This window comes from Hemiscyllium ocellatum, chromosome 16 (assembly GCF_020745735.1).
Source record: "Hemiscyllium ocellatum isolate sHemOce1 chromosome 16, sHemOce1.pat.X.cur, whole genome shotgun sequence".
NCBI classification, from domain to species: domain Eukaryota; kingdom Metazoa; phylum Chordata; class Chondrichthyes; order Orectolobiformes; family Hemiscylliidae; genus Hemiscyllium; species Hemiscyllium ocellatum.
Window position 1 is genome coordinate 8,675,098 of NC_083416.1, and position 21,286 is coordinate 8,696,383.

The 21,286-nt window shown below is 45.1% G+C and overlaps 1 protein-coding gene across 2 annotated transcripts in view; it reads left to right on the plus strand.

Moving 5' to 3' along the window:
* The window catches only part of LOC132823142 (regulator of G-protein signaling 14-like), a 100,978-nt gene extending 79,932 nt beyond the window's left edge, over positions 1 to 21,046 (plus strand). The window contains exons 10-15 of one of the 2 annotated variants that reach the window (XM_060836705.1): positions 562 to 638; positions 4,683 to 4,809; positions 6,656 to 6,749; positions 11,971 to 12,017; positions 16,766 to 16,907; positions 18,870 to 21,046. In XM_060836705.1, the coding sequence (XP_060692688.1) occupies positions 562 to 638; positions 4,683 to 4,809; positions 6,656 to 6,749; positions 11,971 to 12,017; positions 16,766 to 16,907; positions 18,870 to 19,192 (810 nt within the window). In that variant the 3' untranslated portion in view covers positions 19,193 to 21,046. The remainder of the gene's footprint in view (positions 1 to 561; positions 639 to 4,682; positions 4,810 to 6,655; positions 6,750 to 11,970; positions 12,018 to 16,765; positions 16,908 to 18,869) is intronic. The other variant, XM_060836706.1, reaches the window with a different exon arrangement.
* Positions 21,047 to 21,286: the final 240 nt, after the last annotated feature.

Sequence of the window (21,286 nt, forward strand, 5' to 3'; positions counted from 1 at the left end):
TCTAATACACCGGTGCAGCACCTAAGCTAGCTTTATAATTGCCACAGGTGAATATAGCTGTAGCGATTGAGTCTAAGATCCTGGAATGGGGTGGTTAACCAGGGCCAATCAGGGAGCCCTGGCTGACAGAGGCAAACAGGAGATTCACAGAGTTTCCTCAGTCTAGGGACTGGCTCTGATCTGTCTGCTCAGAGCCTATGTACTGTGTCCATGCCAATAAAGGGTGACTTGGTGAGAGGATACTGGCCTCTGGCAATTATTTCAGTAGCAGAAAGGGTTTCATCCGTGAATCTTTCTGGTGTGTATCCCTCACTGATCCTCAATCTATGGAACTAACTGAAAAAGGGAGGGAGCTCCAAACATAGGCAATTCCGACTTGCAAAATTTCCTATAATGTCAGATGTGAGTATTTTGCTATATTGCCCTGTCTGATGAGGAAGTATAAATGACGTTAATACAATAAAAATAGCTCTCTGTGTTGAGCATGTGTTTATCTTAATTGTTGTAAAACACAATGCAAAAAACATGTTGTTTATGATCTGATTTTATTTGGTATTTCAGAAGCCCCTAGCTTTGGATCAGGATAGTATGATCCTCTGTGACCGGGAGCTTCGAGTGGAAAAGAAAATCCTGTTTGAGTAAGTGTTACATTGTCGTTTAACCCCTTGCAACATTTTGGCCTTCATGACCTCTCTAAGCAGCTGCCTCTCCATCTCACTTCAGTTCACTAATACCAAACAGTGCTGGGAGTCGGGCTCTGCTGTGATCTGGTCAGTGAAAAGACTGGAGAGATTTACGGAGATTAAATTTATTTTGGGGGTCTATGTTGTGGCTCGTGTATTTACCATTCTGAAACGCACTGACAATTAAGGGTTGGTGTGCTTGGAAGATATGCAGGGCAGGGGATTGTGCTGCCAATATGCTATTGTGGTCATCAATCCCCCAGCCGTCACTCTCACCTCATGTGTCTGGTATAAGAGTTGAGCTGAGCACCTACCAGTGCTAATATTGGAACACTCAACCGTGTCCTATCTGAGTGTTAATGTCGCGTGTTTGTGTTAGTGATTTCCAGTTCATTTGCTGATTAAATTCTGCTGCTACTACTCGACATCTGTCTAAAACCTTCCTTATTGTCGTCTGAAGTTTCAGAAGTCTGCCGTGAGATAGCCTTTCAGAATACTGAAGGAATTTCACTGCCTCCAAGGCTTCCGAATACATCAGGAGTGTCTCAGCAGTTAGCACGGCTGCCTCACTGCGCCAAGGACCCGGGTTCAATTCCAGCCTCGGGCGACTCTCTGTGTGGAGTTTGCATATTCTCTTCGTGTCTGCGTTGGTACCCTTCGGGTGCTCCGGTTTCCTCCCCCGGTCCAAAGATGTAGTTAGGGTAGATTGGCCATGGAAAATTGTCCCATAGGTGGGTTAGCCATGGGGAATGCAAGGTTATGGGGATAGGATAGGCATGGCAAGTCTGGGTGTCACTCGATGGGATGAATGGCTTCTAATTGTACAGAAGAGCTTTTATGATTGGTTACTTTAACATGGGTCAGCTGCCTCGAGGAGTTTGAAGAGAGGCCATCCTATGGGTCAGCTACCCTCTTAGGAGATTGCTATCTAGTGCACGAGATGTTCCTTGAAGGTGGATGAAGATGAGAGGCAAGGCAGCTGCAACCTGTTCAGACTGGGATTTATCTGAAGTGAGATCCCAGTTATCACAACCTGAATTCTCTCATCCCAACAGTACCTTAACTTCCCTCGGTTACTAAGCGGTGCATTGTTCTCCATAATGCATAACAGAAAGAAACAGCACAAAGCAAGTATTCCGATCATAATCTATGAATAAAGTCATGCCACATATACAAACCTAAACTGAGAAGTTTTCTGCCATCCCTTGGTGCTTGCCTTCCTTCTGCTGGCTGCTCAGAGCCTATGTACTGAGCCCATGTCAATAAAGGGTGACTCGGTGAGAGGATACTGGCCTCTGGGCAGTTATTTCAGTCGCAAAAAGGGTTTCATCCGTGAATCTTTCTGGTGTGTATCCCTCACTGATCCCCAATCTATGGAACTAACTGAGAAAGGGAGGGAGCTCCAAACATAGGCAATTCCGACTTGTGAAATTTCCTATAATGCCAGATCTGAGCATTTTGCTATATTGCCCTGTCTGCTGAGGAAGTATAAATGAAGTTAGTAAAGTAGGTGTGTTTCCATGAAGTGCCGTCTGTGGTTGCAGCATGCCTAGCTTTCAGCAGAGGAGATGGCTAAGAGGCTTGTACTATGGCTTTGACCTAGCCTGGGATTCAGACATCCTAGTGTGGGCTGATGTTGTCTGTGCTGGCTGACTGAAATTAGCACTGCTGCCTCACAGCACCAGGAACCTGGATTCGATACCAGTCTCGGGAGACTGCGCAAATTCATCACAGACATTCTCCCTGTGTCTGCGTGGGTCCCCTCTGGCTGCTCTGATTTCCCCCTCCAGTACCAAAGATGTGCAGGCTAGGTGGATTGTCTAGGTTGGTGGATAAGCTATGGCAAATGAAGGGTTACAGGAATAGAGTGTGGGATAGTTAGGTTTGATTAGGTTGCTTACAGTGTGGAAACAGGCCCTTCGGCCCAACAAATCCACTCCGACCCACCGAAGCGCAACCCACCCATTCCCCTACATTTACCCATTTACCTAACACTACGGGCAATTTAGCACGGCCAATTCACCTGACCTGCACATCTTTGGACTGTGGGAGGAAACCAGAGCACCTGGAGGAAATCCACGCAGACACGGGGAGAATGTGCAAACTCCACACAGTCAGTTGCCTGAGTCGGGAAATGAACCCGGATCTCTGGCGCTGTGAGACAGCGCCCACAATTCTAGGTGGGATCCATTTTGGAGGGTCAGTGAAGAGCTGAATGGCCTCTTTCTGCGCTCAAGGTATTCTATGATCTAGAAAGCTGTCCCCCTGAGAGAGAGCTACAGGTCCATGGAACCATAGGAGTCTCCCAGGACAGAGCTGAATGTCTGCTGTTGTGGTCTTTCATAAGCCCCTTGAAACACTAGCCCTGATGACAGCAGTCTGAACTTCGAACGTGGCGCTCTGTGAAGCTGCTTTCACCGAGATGGAAGCTGTAACACTGGCCATCACAGTCGGGTGATCAGAAACCCCATTACAGCTTGGTTCACAAAACGTTTGGTGGAGAACCATTCCAGAAAAGATGGGCTCCAATATGGGTGTGGAACCCTTGGCTGGTTTGCTGTCAGACTCCTTCATATTCCAGTGATAGGACTGAACCCTGGCTTTTTACAATGCCATTTTGGTGTGTACTTTCATCAGCATTTTCCCTGCAGCCTGGTCCATCATTGTCCTGACTTGGTCCCTCTGTAGCAGAACTTGGGAGCAACCTCAACTTCTGGCAATCTGCCATTCACTCTTGTCTTGTCACTCCCAAAGATTTTTTGATTCTCAAAGCTTAAAAAGAACAGGGAACTCATTCTGCTGTGAAACGTTTGGGAAGAACCAATAACGTTCAGCAAGATGCAGTTAGAGTGGGAGATACATATTGTTAAAACATGCGTTCCTATATTCTTCCTCGAAACACTCTCTGCTGGTACATGTGTATGATAGCCATTCGCAGGTGAAATACACAATTTTCAACACACAACATCTACTGTTTAGGAAAGATGTGAGCAGGAAACCAATTGAACATCACTCGTTGGGAAATAAGGAGAAAGTGAGGAACTGCAGGTGCTGAAGATCAGAGTCAAGAGTGTGGTGCTGGAAAAGCACAGCAGGTCAGGCAGCATCCGAGGAGCAGGAGCAGCAATGTTTCAGGTATAAGCCCTTCATCAGGAATAAGCCTGCATTCCTGATGAAGAGCGTATGCCTGAAAGGTCGATTTCCTTGTTGGGAAATAGCTAGCGTTTGCAACGAAGGATACAGTGATGGAATATTGTATAAATCTTCAGCTGATCAGAGTAGATTTGAAGATGATAAACCCCCCAACTGAATCTTTTGGAAGTTGACTAAAGTAGTGAACAGAGTCAGTGAACAAAGCTATTGACTGCTTACAAGTATTCAATCGAGTTTCTCATAAGAGATCGTCAATTAAATCTGAAACTTGTGAGATTGTAGGTAAATTTTTGTTCTGATTGTGATATTAGCCTAAGTGGGAAGAGTCATTATAATTGTCATGCAATCTAATTTTCATGATCTGAAGTGTTAGGTCCTGAACTATTCACTGTACTTGAGCGAGAGCATTAGTCAGGATATTGCTCCTGATTGGATTTTCCCTCATATCCTCCTGAGAACATAATTGCTCTTTTGGTTGTCTCTGATCAGGAGATATTGTCTCCAACACTCAGTCCTCTCTTAATACAGCATTAGAATGTCAATCTGGATTGACACACTCAAGGTCTGGAGCTGGATTTGAACACACGATCCTCTGACTTCAGGGCACAGGTCCTATCAACTGAGCCGCAAACTGCTCACAACCTGGCTGGCGGTGAGACCATTCGTGCCTCTTCCCCACCTTGTGTTCCCTTTCAGGCCTGACTGATGAGGGAGGTGAGAGCTCTCCAGGTGGTAGTCCAAACTGCGGTGAAAGCAAAATAACCCGAGCCTGCTGTTTGTCCGGGGTATTTGTGGGGTGTCGACTTCCACCCTCGTTCGTCATCTCTCACTTTGATTTCCTTTCAGGTTGGAGCTTGTTCCAGTCAATCGGAAACTTTGGGTGACGGCGCGACCAACCAAAACTGTGTCTGAGGCTTTGCAGCCATTTCTGATCAAATATAAGTTAAATTCCAGCGAGGTGGAGGCTAAAATTGTAGGTATTGACACGGCAGAAATGAAAGAATTTGTACTTGTAAAGTGCCTTTCACACATCCCCAAGACATCCAAAAGTATTTGTATTAACGAATAATCACTGTTGTAATGCAGAATACATGACCACCAAGTTCAAAGCACTGTGATCCCATTCGCAGTGGTCAAGACTAAAGTGGTGCTGGAAAAGCACAGCCGGTCAGGCAGCATTCCAGAAGCAGGAAAATCAACATTTTGGGCAAAAGCCCTTCATCAGGTCATTCCTGATGAAGGGCTTTTGTCCGAAACGTCGATTCTCCTGCTCCTCAGATGCTGCCTGACCGGCTGTGCTTTTCCAGCACCATTCTGATCGAGACTGTGATCTCCAGCATCTGCAGTCCTCACCTTCGCCTCTCATGAACAGTAGTCAAATGAAAGTTAAATAATTGGTTTTAGATGTTGATTGAGAGATCAATGCTGCGTAAGAATGACTTTGAGTAATGTTATCCGGTCTCTTATTTCCAATTGAGAGGGCAAACGAAGCTGGGTGGGATGGTGGAGTCATGGAAATGAGACAGGACTGGTAGATCAGAGGCCCAGATTAATCAATGAGGGACATGGATTCAAATTGCCTCACAGCATCTGATAACAATTAAATTCAATTAACAGATAAAGCCAAATTGTTATTTAAAAATCCATATGGGTCACGTTTATCCTTTCAGGAAGGAAATCTGTTGTCCTTATTCGGTCTGGCCTATACATGAATCCAGAATCACTGTAATGTGGTCCATCCTATGTAGTTCTCTGACACAGTGTCAGCAAGCCATTAGTGATAGACAACAAATGCTGGGTAGGAAGAACTGGGTTCAAATCCCATCTGCTCCCACAGATCTGAACAGGTGAATTAAAAATAACTCGCACTCAAAGGGGTAAATGTAGGGGTATGGGTGGGTTGTGCTTCGGCAGGTCGGTGTGGACTTGTTGGGCTGAAGGGCCTGTTTCCACACTGTAAGTAATCTAATCTAATCAAATGTCTGCCTAGGTTGCATGACCACATTCCTGAGTCGGTCTTGAATTTAAGAATATTCCGATATGCACAGTATTGCCTTTTGAGGTTCTAGCTGTTCCCTTATCACCACCAAGAATTGGCTAGTTCTGGCATTGCTCATTGCTTGGATCCGGAACTTGAGAAACTTATCTAGCCTGGGCTATTCTGAATCTGCTTTTCTTCTGTATGGGAATTGGTTTAGCTCAGTTGGCTGGATTGTTGGTTTACAGAGCAGTGTGATGCCAACAGCGTGGGTTCAATTCCCATCTCTGGTTTGAGGTTACCGTGAAGGGCTTTGCTTCTGAACCTCTCCCCTTGTCTGAGGTCTGGTGGCCCTCAGGTTAAAATCACCACCGGTTGCTTCTCTCTAATGAGAGAGCAGCTCCTAAGCTGTGGTCGGATTATGTTGACACAACAACAACGCTTGTGAATCACAGCACACATGCTCTTCACCCTGACCTTAACCTAAGTGATTGCCGGGGAGAGGTAAAATTCCACTGGGAGGGGTGAGAAAACAGGAAATTTATCTCCAAACGCCCCACTCCAACAGCAAGACAATCGAAACTAGAGTTGTCAATCACTCTCACGTCGATAATTCTGCAGACCTACCTTCTGTAAGAGGTCGATCATGATCTGTTCTATGTCCAGCTCTTGAACAAACTATTAAAGTGGCCAAAATGTTTATACTCTGTGGGGTTATTCTAGGTTGCTGAAAACAGTCTGGTTTGAAAGTAATCTTGGCGCATGCTCTAATGGAGAAGCTTTCACTAGAAGCATATGGAGCGGTTTAGTGAATTATTTTCTTTAATCTGTGTCTGAACAGAGTGGAGGTTCCCAACCTTTGAAACCGGATGCCATTGTGTCGTGCCTGGAAAATCAACAAGTGATCCTGGACATGATAAAAATACCCAAACAAGGTATGCATGATGTCAAAGGTCACTCTCCTGGCCCACGTTTGCTTCGTTCTTGCTGGCGTGTTTATTATGCTGGAGAGAGCATCCTTCTTGAACTGCTGCAATCCTGAGGTGTAAGGACACCCACGTTGCTGTAATAGGGAGAGGCCTCCAGGATTTTAACCTAGCAACACTGATATAATGCCAAATAATCAGAATGAAGCATGGTTTGGAAGGGAACTTGCAGGCAGTGGTGGGACACTGACATCGACAGCACAGATGGGATCATAGGAGGTTGAGAGGTGACCTTATAGAGAGTCGTAAAATCATGAGGTGCAGGGATAAGATGAATCACAGAGGTCTTTTCTCTAGGGTGGGGACATTCATAATCGGGGGTATATTTTTTAAAGTAAGGGTAGAGAAATTTAGAATGTGTTCTGAGGGGTAACGTTTTTACACACAGGGTGGTTTGTATGTGGAATAACTTCTAGAGGACGTTATAGATGAGAATCGAATCTGTATGGTACAGAATCAGAGCTGAAAATGTGTTGCTGGAAAAGCGCAGCAGGTCAGGCAGCATCCAAGGAACAGGAGAATCGACGTTTCGGGCATGAGCCCTTCTTCAGGAATGAGGAAAGTGTGTAGGGCTCTGGCCCGAAACGCCGATTCTCCTGCTCCTTGGATGCTGCCTGACCTGCTGCGCTTTTCCAGCAACACATTTTCAGCTCTGATCTCCAGCATCTGCAGACCTCACTTTCTCCTCCACGGTACAGCATCAGGCCATTTGGCCCAACAAGTGCACAACCCTCTAAACAGTAACTCACCCAATCTTATTCCCCTACCCTATTACTCTACATTTATTCCTGACTAATGTACCTACACTGCCCTGAACACTATGGGCAACTTAGGGCTTGGCCAAATCACCTAGCCTGCGCGTCTTTGGATTGTGGGAGGAAACCCATGCAGTCACAGGGAGAACATACAAACTCCACACAGGCACTGAGGCTGGAGTTGAACCCAGGTCCATGGCACTGTGAGGCATCAGTGCTAACCACTGAGCCACAGTGCTGCCCCAAATGGTAGATGCAGGTAGAGTTGCAACATTTTGGAGGCATTTGGAAAGGTGCATGAATAAGAAAGGTTTGGAGGGATATGGACCAAACACAGGCAAGTGGAACCGGTCTAGTTTGGGAACCTTGGTCAGCAAGGATGAGTTGCAGAGGGATCTGGGTGAACTGGTTCAGGAATCACAAAAAGTTAGTTTGCAGGTATGCACATGCATTGATAGAAACAGACACCAGGAATTTCTGGCTAATTTCTTCCACACTCATTTCTGACCCAAACCCCTGAGGTCAATTATCATAATAGGACAATTCTCCAGCTGAAGTCAGTTAGCTCTGTCCAGCTAAATGTTGGGAGGTGGGATCCCCTGGGTCTGTGGGGTACTACCACATTGAGTACAGTTGTACTGTGCATTCTAAGCAACTATCTTTCTGTAAGAAGATTCATAATTGGCTGGTGAAACTTGCTTCTTGCTTATTTTGTGTGTTTATGTATGTGTGTGTGTGTGTATATGCGTATGTATGTGGGTGTCTGTGTGTGTGTTTATGTGTATCTGTGTGTGTTTGTGTGTGTGTGTGTGTGTATATGTGTATCTGTATGTGTGTCTGTGTGTATGCATATGTGTTTGTTTGTGTGTGTGTGTGTGTCTGTGTGTGTACATGTGTGTCTGCGTGTGTGTGTGTGTGTGTGTATGTCTGTGTGTATAGGTGTGTGTATATATCTGTGTGTGTATGTGTAAGTGTCTGTGTGTTTATGTGTGTGTGCGCATGTGTGTGTGTGTGAGTGTGTCTTTGTGTGAGTGAGGATGTATATCTGTGTGTGTCTGTGTGTGAGAGAGTATGGGTGTATATCTGTCTGTGTGTGTTTGTCTGTGCCTGTGTGTGTATGTGTCTGTTTGTGTGTGTGTGTGAGTGGGTGTATATCTGTCTGTGTGTGTTTGTCTGTGTCTGTATGTGTGTCTGTGTGTGTATGTGTGACGCTGGTCTGTGTGTGTGTGGGTGTATATCTGTGTGTGGGTGTGGGTGTATATCTGTGTGTTTGTATGTGTGTGTGTGTGTATCTGTGCCTGTCTGTGTGTGTATGTGTCTGTATGTGTGTGTGTGTGTGTGTGTGTGTGTGTGTGTGTGTGTGTGTGTATGTGAGTGTGGGTGTATATCTCTGTGTCTGTATATCTCTGTGTCTGTGTGTGTATGTGTGTCTGTGTGCGTGTGAGTGTGGGTGTGTATCTGTGTGCGTGTGTCTGTATATCTGTGTGTGTGTGAGTGTGAGATACCTTGGGGGATACTTGCTGGCAACTACTCTTCTTGCTGATATTAATCTGAAATATTGATATCATGTGTGGATATCTGAAGCAAAGTTAGGTTCAATCTTGACTCTGTCATTCAGCCACTCCTTCCAGTAGTTCTTTAACCCTTCCCACTGCAGCCTATTGACACAGACAGTAGGATCCCATGGTCCCCCGTTCATTTAGCATTGCAGCAAGGCTTATTACAATTGATGGAAACAATATATCACTGATATCCTTTAACTAAATGTAATAAATATGTTTATTAAATATTGTCATTGCATTATTAGATCGTGCCAGAACCAAAAGTACAGACATTTTCAGATTCCGGGCAGCATGTTTGTCTGATTAAAATTCTAATTATAAAATCATCACAATAATCATCTTCTGGGAAATGAATACTTATCTTCAAACTATATTAGTCAGGTAAAATTAGTACTAATATAAATCTTGGTAATAAATCCACATTGTTTTTGTTCGGGCTTAGAACTAACTCACGCAGTTACAAGAAGCCACAGAGTGTAGGCCGGTGGTTCTGATCTCTCTTCTGGAATGTTCTCTGTCATGGTGTGACACGCATGACTAATAATTAGCACACCACATTTTGAGAACCACTGTTTCATGGAGATTCCCCTTTCATTTCGTTCCTCTCCTCCTCTGCCTCAGGCTCTGCTTGAGCTTAAAAACCTTCACCTCGAATATTTTCTCATTCTGCTGGACGGTCATCAAACCTGAAACATTGATGTTTCACTCACACATGGTCGCTGAAGCCACTGAGTGCTTTTCCGGCATTTTCTGCTTTAATTCCTTATTTCCCACGTGAATCGCTCGGAACATAAACTTTCTATTTTCTCTCAGGCATCATTGTAAATCATTGCCTGTTGTTGGTAGGAGCTGGGTGAGTGAACCGTCCATCCAATCTGTGTGCAGGTGAACAGCTATTAAATCAAATCTGCTTCAATATTTAAAGCTAAGAGAAGTTGCCTGATATAAATCTATTTTTCTTTTGGGAGAAATAAAAACCTTTGAATTATTGCTTGTTCAGCTTTCTTGAAGGTTGTGATCTGTGCTGGACTATTGACTGATTCTAACCACCCTCACATCTGAAAAATGAATATTAGTGGGCTATTCTATCATGGAACACATCATCACTTCCATTGGGGTACATGATTTAGAGATGCCGGTGTTGGACTGGGGTGTTAAAAATCACACAACACCAGTTAAAGTCCAACAGGTTTAATTGGAAGCACACTAGCTTTTGGACACAATCACCTGATGAAGGAGCGTCGCTCCGAAAGCTAGTGTGCTTCCAATTAAACCTGTTGGACTATAACCTGGTGTTGTGTGATTTTTAACTCCATTGGGGGAGTAACTGTTTAGTAATACATGGATTCACTCCTGTTCCTCACACAGTTAAAGGATATGGAGGTTATAATGAAATCTGGAATAACTAATTTTGCCTCTATTGTGCATTAGAATAGGACTCCCCAGGTTCTTCTGATATTTCACCCATACTACCAACCCTCTACTTTCACAAACATGATTGAACACTGGGGATATCCCCTCACCCGGACAGAATGACCCTCCTGTACCTCCCATTGAAATTACTAATTATTTCTAAAAATCATCTATCCACTCTATCTGTAACCCCTAATTCCTCTGTAAGCATTCACTTCCTCTGTGTGAATCCCCCCATGTTGGGTGTCATTGAGATCAATTGCAAGATTTTCTACCTGCCTGAATTCAGCTACTTTTGCATGGACTGTGAAATAACTGCATAGAGGCTAGTATTATGTCACCAAGTCACCCTTTATTTACACCTGCACAGCACACTGGCTGTGACCAGCCAGCTCGGAGTCAGTCCCCGAAGTGAGGAGATTCTGAATCCCTTGTTTATCTCTGTCAGCCAGGGCTCCCTGATTGACCCAGGTTAACAATCCCAATCAGGAATCCCATAATCAGTAAGATCCACCTGGTTCCAATTGCTGCAGAGCATCAAAGGTATGGCTTAACACTACACTGAGAACTACTCCACAAAGTGGTAGTGAACATTTTATCTCTCATATGGCCATTTTGTTAAAATCAGATAGGGTAAAATTGAAGAAAGCATCACAGGGCTGATATGCTCAATGGTTGAGATGTTCCAGTTCTTCCAGAACCAATCATGATAAAGCCACAAGATTGATGAACTGTGTAAGTTAAACTGCAGCACATCAATGTAACCAGAACATATCCCTTGTGCGCCATCTCCAGTTCTGGACATGAAGACACAGCAGAAACATTTATGTGGTAGAGGCAGACCAAATTAAAACCATAAGGCTGATGTTTAGCTTCAAGTTGAGGTACAAAGTAAGACTGGAGTGACATGGGATCTTTGTTTTTGAAAGAAGGAAATTGAGAGATGATTAAATAGAAGGACGTAAGAGAGTATGGAACAATGAAATGTAAGAAGTTCAAACTAATAGTCCGGCCTATGTGTGACTCCAGACCTACAAAAATCTGGTTAACTCTCAGCTGCCCTCTGGGCAATTTGGGATGGATAGCAAATGCTGGCCCCACCAATCATATCCTTGTCCCATGAATAAATAAACAGAAAATAACAGGGAGTCAAAGGTTAAGAAGAGTTGATTTAGGACTGATGTCAGGATATAATTCATACAAAATAAGGTCAGCCCATGAATTGGACACTGGATTGAACTCTGGAGGTGAAAGCCTGAGAAGCATTTAAAGTCAAATTGAATGTTGGAGGAGGAAGACTCAGCCAGCCATTCTAGCTGAAGGAAGTGAGATGGACTAAAAGGGTTATCTCAACTCCTCCATCTCAGAGCAGTGGCTGGGAAACAGCCAACACTTTACTGAGTGCTTTCTAACCATCAATTTTGTTTCAATTATTGACAGGTGATCAAGAGGAGAGGAAGGATTCCAACCAATCATCGACTTGCCTTGTAAGTGGCGCTGCATTTTGCAAACTTGAATAAGCTGTGATTTTAAAGCGTCTTTATATTAGGAAGGAGCACCCTTTTCCAAACATACAGCACTGTGAAGATCGCAGGAACAATACAAACTGTAGACCACAGTAATGTTGTATTTATATTGTCCCGTTAATGTACTGGAATATCTCATGGCATTACATCAGAGGGTGATTTAAACAAAATGTGACACCATTGTCACATAAATAATTAGAAAGACTGGTGGCCAGAAGCTTGGTCAGTGAAGAAACCTTCTAGGACTGTCTAAAGGAGACAAGAGAGAGGTGGGGAAGGTTAGAGAAAGAATTTCAGGATTTTGGAGATTAGATGCCGAATGGTGATCATGTTGGAATTTTTTCTGTTGTTCACTCATGAGATGTGTGTCACTGGCTAACCCCATCCCTATTTCCAACTGAGAAAGTGATGGTGAGCTGCTTTCTTGAACTGCTGAAGTCTAGGTGCTCTAGACAGACCCACAATTGCAGGGGATTCCAGCGATGCAAACACAAAGTTCTGGAGAAACTCAGCAAGTTTGTCAGCGTCTGTGGAGACAGCGAGAAATAGATTTATTGGCCTGGATAGGGATATGCAAGAAATCAGAAATAACAGGAATGCCAATATCGTGGAGGGGTATAGGTGCTGGAGGAGATTACAGAGACAAGGAGGGGTGTATGGGCTGAAGGAGATTGGAGACAAGGAGGGGTGTAGGCACTAGAGGAAATAACAGAGACAAGGAGGAGATGACAGAGACAAGGAAGGGTTTAGGGGTTGGAGGAGGTTGCAAGATAGGGAGGGATCTATCAACTAGAGGAAGCTACAGAGATAGGGAGGGATCTAGCCACTGGAATAGGTTACAGAGCTAGTGGAGTTGACAGATATAGAGGTGTAAAGGCTGCAGAATATGACGGAGATAGCAAAGGGTGTTGAGACTGTAAGGATTTACAGAGACAAGGGAGGTTTTAAGGACAAGAGGAGGTTACAGAGTTAATGGATGATGTATGGATTGGAGGAGGTTAGAGATAGGAGTGGAGGTGCTGGGGGAGATTACAAATATAGGGACGGTTAGAGCATAAGGCATAAAACAAAGGAGCAGAATTAGGCCATTCGGCCCCTTGAGGCTGCTCTGCCATTCAATCATGCTGTAATGTTTTTCAAACCCATTCTCCTGTCTTCTCCATGTAACCTGTGATCCCCTGACCAATCAGGAACCTATCTATCTCTGCCTTAAATACACTCAATGACATGGCTTCTGCAGGCTTCTGTGGCAATATCTTCCACAGATTCACCACCCTCTGGCTGAGGGAATTCCTCCTCATCCCAGTTCTGATAGGTCACCCCTTCACTCTGAGGCTATGACCTTGGGCTCTGGTCTGTCCTACTGGTGGAAATATCTTCTCAATGTCCACTCTATCCAGGCCTCTCAGTATCCTGCAAGGTTGAATTAGACTGCCCTCTCATCCTTCTAAACTCCTCAAGTACAGACCCAGACTCCTTAATCGCTCCTCATGACAAGCTCGTCATCTCCAGGATTATCCTTGGGAACCTCCTCCAATGTTAGCACATCCTTCCCTTGATAAGGTACCCAAAACTGCTCACATTATTCCAAATGTGGTCAGACCAGAGCCTTATACAGCCTTATATGTACTCTGCAGTACATCTCTGTTCTTCTAGTCTAGCCCACTTGTGATGAATGCTAACATTGCATTTGTCTTCCTGACTGCCAACTGAAACTTCATGTGAACCTCAAGAGAATCCTGAACTAGGATTCCCAAGTCCCTTTGTAACTTCAGATTTTCAAAGCCTTTCCCCATTCAAAAAATAATCTATGTTTCTGTTCTTCTGACCAAAGTGCGCAACCCCACACTTGCCCACCTTGTATTCCATCTGCTATCTCTTTGCCCACTCTCCTCACCTGTCCAAGTCCTTCTGCAGCCTCTCTCCTTCCTCAGCGCTACCTGTCCATCCACATATCGTTGTGTCATCTACAAATGTAGCAACGATCCCTTCATTCCTTTGCCCAGATTGTTAATGTATAACATCAATAAGTGTGGTCCTGTGGACATCAACACCTGTGGAACTCCACTGGCCATCGGCTGCCATCCTGACAAAGACCCCTTTATCCCTACTCTGCTAGTCAGCCATGCCAGTACCTTGTCCTGAACACAAAGGCTCTTATTTGCCTCCTGTGAGGCAACTTGTCAAAAGCCTTCTGGAAAACCAAATGGATCATGTTCTCCTTTGTCTCACTTGCTTATTAACTCCTCAAAGACTTCTAACAGAGTTGTCAGGCATGGCCAACCTGTGCTGATGCAACCCTATTTTACCATGTACTTTCAATACTCCACAACCTTATTGTTAATTAATGACACTAAACTCTTACCAACAACTGAGGTCAGGCTAATTGGCCTTGAGTTTCCTGTCTTCTGTCTCCCTCCCTCATTAAACCAGCGTGATACATTAACCATTATCCAGTCTTTTGGGACCCTCCTTGACTCCAGTGATTCCTGAAAGATCACCACCAATGCCTCTACACTTTCCTCAGCTATCGCTGTCAGAACCCTGGAGTGTAGTCCATCTGGTCCAGGTGATTATTCCACCTTCAGACCTTTCAGCTTCCCCAGCACTTTATCCTCAGTGGCAGCCACAACACTCACCTCTGCCCTTGTCTTGAAGTTCTGATATGCCGATAGTGTCTTCCATAGTGTAAACGGATTGGACCGCTGCAAACTGAGGCAGAGAATTTCAATGTCCACTCTTGCCTTTCTCTTATCTTTTAGAAACCTAAAAAGCTCTTTCAATTATCTTTTATTATCTCACTCACATATTTCATCTTCTCCCCCTTATTGTTTTTTTGGTTATCCTTGGCTGATGTTTAAAGATTTCCCCCTAATCTTCACCACATTGTATGCCTTTTCCTCTGCTTTTATGTTTAACATGTTAATCTTGTCAAGTCATACTTGCCACACTCTCCCCTTAGTATGTTTCTTCTTCCTTGGGATGGATTTCTGCCAATCTTCCCGAATTATCCCCAGAAACACCTGCCATTGCTGATCCACCTGCTAGCCGCTGCCCTCCTTCCCAATCAGCTCTGACCTGCTCCTCCCTTATGCCTTTGTCGTTCCCTTTACTCATCTGGAATGCTGTCACACCTGATTCCAGCTTCTGTGCCTCAAACTGCAGGGTGAATTCGACCAACTTATAGTCACAGCTCCCTCGGGGTTCCTTCACGTTCACTTCCCGAATCAGGCCACCTCATTACCCATCACCAAATCCAGAATTCCCTGTTCCCCTTTGGGCTCTACAAGTGCTCCAAAAATACATCTTGTAGACATTCCGCAAATTCCTTTGCTTGAGATCCGTTACCATCCTGGTTTTCCCAGTCCATATCGAAGACACCTATGATTGCGGTATTAGTGCCTTTCTTACTTGCCTTTTCCATTGCATGACTTATTTTCTTCTGCACATCCTGACTGCTGCTCGCAGGCCTGTACACAAGTCCCATCAGGCGCGTTTATCCAGTGTGGTTCCTCATTCGACTCACACAGATTCTTCACCTTCTGACTCTATATCACTTGTTGGTATCAATTGCATTTCATTTTTTTACTAACCAGGCAACCCCATCTGCCTGTCTTTTGGACAGGATGTGTCCCCCTATATAACTTAGCTCACAGCCCTGATCCTTTCAGAGCCATGTCTCTGTGAGACCCACACCATTATAGCTGCCAGTTTTAACCTGCAGCTAGATTGTCAGGACTGGCAGAGTTTATTGAAATAAGGAGGGGTTTTATTTTTATTTATTACTGTTAAGTATACCGTGGTACAGTGAAAACTGTTACTTTAAGTGCTTAACAGGCAGATAGTACAATACAAGCGCCTCAGACTCACAGAACAGAGTGCACGATGCAGTGCTACAGCTGTATGGATGGTGCAGGGAGAGATCAACATTAACATTAAAGCAATGAATTCAAATGTGATAACAAACTGTAGGATGTAGAGGCTGGTGGAGATTAGAGATTGGGAGGGGTGTAGAGGTTGGTGGAAGTTACAGAGGTGGGAGGACATTACAGAGATAGGGAGGGGGTGTAGAGGCTGGTGGAGATTACTGAGATAGGGAGGGGGTGTAGTGGCTGGTGGAGATTACTGAGATAGGGAGGGGTGTAGAGGCTGGTGGAGATTACAGAGATAGGGAGGGATGTAGAGGCTGGTGGAGATTACAGAGATAGGGAGGGGTGTAGAGGCTAGTGGAGATTACAGAGATAGGAGGAACTTTGCAGAGATTTGCAAAAAACAGATGAAATTGAAAACCAAGGCACTGCCAAATGGGGAGCCAAACCAAGAAAAATGGAGTTTTAAAATCACACAACACCAGGTTATTGTCCAACAGGTTTAATTGGAAGCACTAGCTTTCAGAGAGCCACTCCTTCATCAGGTGGTTATGGGTTGTGGGAAGTGAATACAGGTGTGACATGAGAGCCTGAGTTAATGCATTGGCAACAGAGTTTTGATTGAGGCCAAGTTTACAAATTGATGGGGGATGCTGCGGAGATTTTGTGAAGTAACCCTGCTGTCAGTTCACCCTCTGTTTGAGTCAGGCTCTCCGCTGGGAGTGTGCGCAATGTAACCTCCTGAATTCTGTTGGAGCAGGGGCAGTGGTTTCTCAGGGACTGTGAGGGGTAAAGTTCATTTCAGTGAAGGAGCCCTGATTTCTCCAAATCTCTGATCAGCAGACGCAGGAGAAGACGTCCACAGAGAGAAGAGAACTCCTGGACAGTCCGGTGCACTCATCTCAGACCTCGAGGAGAAATAGAATGAAAGGGAAAGCTGAAGAGAGGAAGGAGCTCTACCGCAAGACATACGATGTCGAAGGTGAGAGAAAGAGCTAAATAAATTGCCCATGTCTCGACCCAGTAGAAAACAGGAATGGAAAAGGGAGAGACTGCAAGTGTGGAGGGATTGTACAGTTTCCGCTCCATCGCGGGTTGTGGGATGTTAGCTGTCATTACAATTGCCAAAATGAGCCAAATGATCTGTGATGGGCACAGGCATAATGTGCGAGGCCATGTGATGCAACCTCCTGGAATATAATCCAACTGGACTTGACAACCTAAAGGGTGGAGGGAGAGCACAGAGGAATGGGAATTGTCACTGGCAGAACAGGCTCACTGAGGGGCAAGGAGAGGGCTCCTTGGTACTTGTTGTTGGGTGGGTTAGCGCTATTACTATCTCATGTCGATAGAGTCATACAGATGTACAACACGGAAACAGACCCTTTAGTCCAACTCGTCCATGCTGAACAGATATCCAAACTTAATCTAGTCCCATTTTCCAGCACTTGGCCCATATCCCTCCAAACCTTTCCTATTCATATACCCATTCAGATGCATTTTAAATGTTTCAATTGTACCAGCCTCCACCATTTCCTCTGGCAGCTCAGTCCATACATGTACCACCCTCTGCGTGAAAAAGTTGCCTCTCAGGTCTCTGTTATATATTCCCCTCTCACCCAAAAGCCTCTAGTTCTGGACTCCTCCTCCCCAGTGGAAAAAACATTGTCTATTTAGCCTATCCATGCCCCTCATGATTTCATAAACCTATGTAAGGTCACCTCCTATGCTCCAGGGAAAATAATCCCAGCCTATTCAGCCTCTCCCTATATCTCAGGTCCCCCAAATGTGGCAACATCCTTGTGAATCTTTTCTGAACTCTTTCAAGAACATCCATCTGACAGGAGGGAGACTAGAGTTGACCGCAAAAGTGGCCTAACCAATGTCCTGTACAGCTGCAACATGTCCTCCCAACCCATATACTCAATGTTCTGTCCAATAAAGGAAAGCATACCAAATGCCAGATGTGAATTAAAATCAGAAATTGCTGGAAAAACCTCAGCAGGTCTGGCAGCATCTGTGGAGGGAAATCGGAGTTAACGTTTCAGGTCCAGTGACCCTTCCTCAGAACTGATTGTAACTGGAGGAATGTTGGTATAATGACTGAATATGGGGTGGGGGAGGGAGTAAGGGGGGAGGAGTCAACAATTAGGAGCTGAGTTTTTCCATCAATTTCTGAATCCACATTTCTTTGTGTATGTCCAATGTATTTCAGAGCTGTATTGTCCAAATGTCTGAGGTTCAACCCTGCAGTGTGCACTTAGTGGAACCTGTGCAGTAGTGGGGTTACTGCTCATAGGATCACTCAGGTGTGGAAGCAGGCTGGTCAGCCCATCGAATCCACACCGACCTTCCAAACAACAGCATCTCCCCCAAACCCACACCCCCAATCTTATCCCTGTAACCTCGCATTTCTCATGGTCAATCCACCCCAACCTACACATCTCTGGACACCATTGGCAATTTAGAACAGCCAATCCACCTAACCTACACATTTCTGGACACCATTGAGACAATTTCCCATGGCCAATCCACCTAACGTGCACATCTCTGGACACTGTGGGCAATTTAGCATGGCCAATCCACCCTAACTTGCACATCTCTGGACACAATGGGCAATTTAGCATGGCCAATCCACCCTAACTTGCACAACATTGGAGGAAACCGGAGCACCCCGAAGGGATCCACGCAGACACAAGGAGAATGTGCAAGCTTCACACAGGCAATCATCTGAGGTTGGAATCAAACTTGGGTCCCTAATGCTGTGAGGCAGCAGTGCTAACCACCGAGCCACTGTACTGTCCTACTGTTCAATTCAATGTTCCCTTGAGTCATGAAGAGAGGCAGCTCTGATCATTGTCTTTTGATTCTCACCTTCGGGTGTAGAGAGTCATTTGCGCACCAGAGTTATGATGTGGCTGCCTCTTTGTCTGTCTTTTCACAGCCCTATTTGAGATGCTGTCCAAAGCGCAGAGCTGCCGTGCTAATGACCAGCGAGGCCTCTTGAAGAAGGAAGATTTGATTCTTCCAGACTTCCTGCAGCTTCCGGAGGAACTGGCTGGCATCAGTCTTCAGGCACCCGAGCCGGACACTGCCAGTGAGGAAGGTGCCAAAGATCAAACCCATCCGGAGAAAAGTCTGGCCGAGAGTGCGCAGGTACCGGGAACTCCGAGTGAGAAACCGACTCCAAGTGTCGCCATCTTACAGGACACGGAACAAGATAGTTCACATGAGCGGAACAGTCCGTGCCCCAGAACGGTTTTCTGACAGTGATGAGACAGTGCGCTGGTGGCCTGCAGACCACCAGGTTGTAAAACTGGACCGACTCGGGGCAGTTTCTTCAGCTGTTCCAGTTTTCCCAACACGGGGACCAAAAGACCACGGCCAGCAGGGGGCAGGATTTCCCTCAACCCTGTTGAGTCCTCATGAGCCAACACTGCCAATTCCCTCAGCAATGTCTCTGATGATTCAGCATTGGTGGTAACGCTGTATTTTACTCCAGGGGAGTGGGAGGGGAATGTGCCAAATAGCTTCCTTCTGCGATTCTATTAATCCTAGTTCAAGGGTCATTGCAGAGCCCGAGCTATGAAAGACATTATGTTGGAATGTGGTAAATATTGCACCTCAGGTTAGCACTGTCTGAACAATCCCCACCTCTTCATGATCTACCTACAGTTCACCATTCAGCTATTGGCAAGTCTGAATTAGTTGAACTCCGAGAACGGGCTCAGATTTTATATCTGAACACCTTGACATTCAGAGAGCTATGCTCTTGATCATAAGAGTCATACACCTGGATCAAAAGCTGGTGACTGACTGAACTTCATTCGAAGTATTTCCTGGATTGTTCCCACAGGGACGACTTCACCTCAACTCATGCACTTATTCATTCTCCAATTTGTTTACATGGACCTGTTATCATTGTGAAACTTTGCTTTTTTGTAACTAAATGTAACTGAAGAATGTGGGCCTCAGGGCGATGCAATGAAATGTCCATCTCCAAGTCAGGGTCCATGCACCTACTGTACAGCATCAACTGGTCAGGCAATGAGAACAAACAAGTGATTTAGGGATAGACGTATGTTATTGTGCCAACCTGCACTTCTGTGATGTGGAAAAGCCACATAGAGTCCGCATGAGAAAGCTTCTGTATGGTCCATAGGTTCCCCCTCACAGGAATCGCACAGTGAGCTTATATCACTGTGTGTCAGGTTATATGGCTTTGTGTGTATGTGTGAGTGTGTCAGGTTGTATGGCTGCATGTGTGAGATGCTGTGTCGCTATGAATGTGTAAGGTTAGATAACTAAGTGTGTGAAGGTGTCTGGTAGTGAGTGTGAGTGAAAGGTTATAGAGCTGAGTGTGTGTGAGAGGTTGTTTAGATGTGAGTGTTTGTGTGTGAAGTTATGTAACTGAGTGGGTGTGAAAAGTTGTGTCACTGTATCTGCAAGAGGTTCTATAGCTGTGAGTGTGAGTGAGAGAGAGGTTGTATGTCTGAGTGTGAGAGATTGTGTGTGCGTTTGTTTGTGTGAGAGGTTATATGTCTGTGTGTGAGTGTGAGCGATTATGTGTGTGTGTGAGAGAGAGGTTATATGTCTCTGTGTGTGAGAGAGGTTACATGTCTATGTCTGTGTGTGTGTGTGTGTGTGTCTGTGTGTGAGAGGTTATGTATCTGTGTGTGAGGTTATATGTCTGTGCGTGTGTGTGTGTGTGTGTGTGTGTGTAAGGTTATACATCTGTGTGTGCGTGTGTGTATATGAGGTTATGTATTCTGTGTGCCTGTGTGTGAGGTTATATGTCTGTGTGTGACTGAGAGAGGTTATGTGTCAGTGCGTGCGTGCGTGCGTATGTGCGTGTGCGTGTGCGCGTGTGGCAGGCTGGTGGTTTGAGTGTGGGACTGAGCGCCTGTGCAGGTTGGCCAACCTGTTTGCATTTGATGATCGCGAGGGTCACCTTTGCTGATTCTGGAGGGCAGTTGTTTGTGGCAAAGCTCGCCATTTTGCTCATGTTTTTTTTGTGTGATGTTGATGCCAAACCTTGAGGTGATTTAATGTATTAATTGATCCCAGCCTCTTCAGTGTCAAATTATTGGTGTGAGGCTGGAGTCACATCTGACTAGACTGGACAGATGATGGATTCCTGTCCGAAAAGCTAAGGTGGGGTGGGGGGGGGGTTGGGGGTGGCGTTCATGACAATGTAATAGTTTCAGGATTGTATTGTTGCTGCCAGTCCTCTCTTTTAAGACTTTTTTCCAATTTTATCATATGTCTTGTCACAGACATGTTCCAGCTCATGACTGGACTTTGTGTCAGTGATATCAAACAAAACTGGAACCCAAGGCACACAGAGTGAGGAAAAGAATG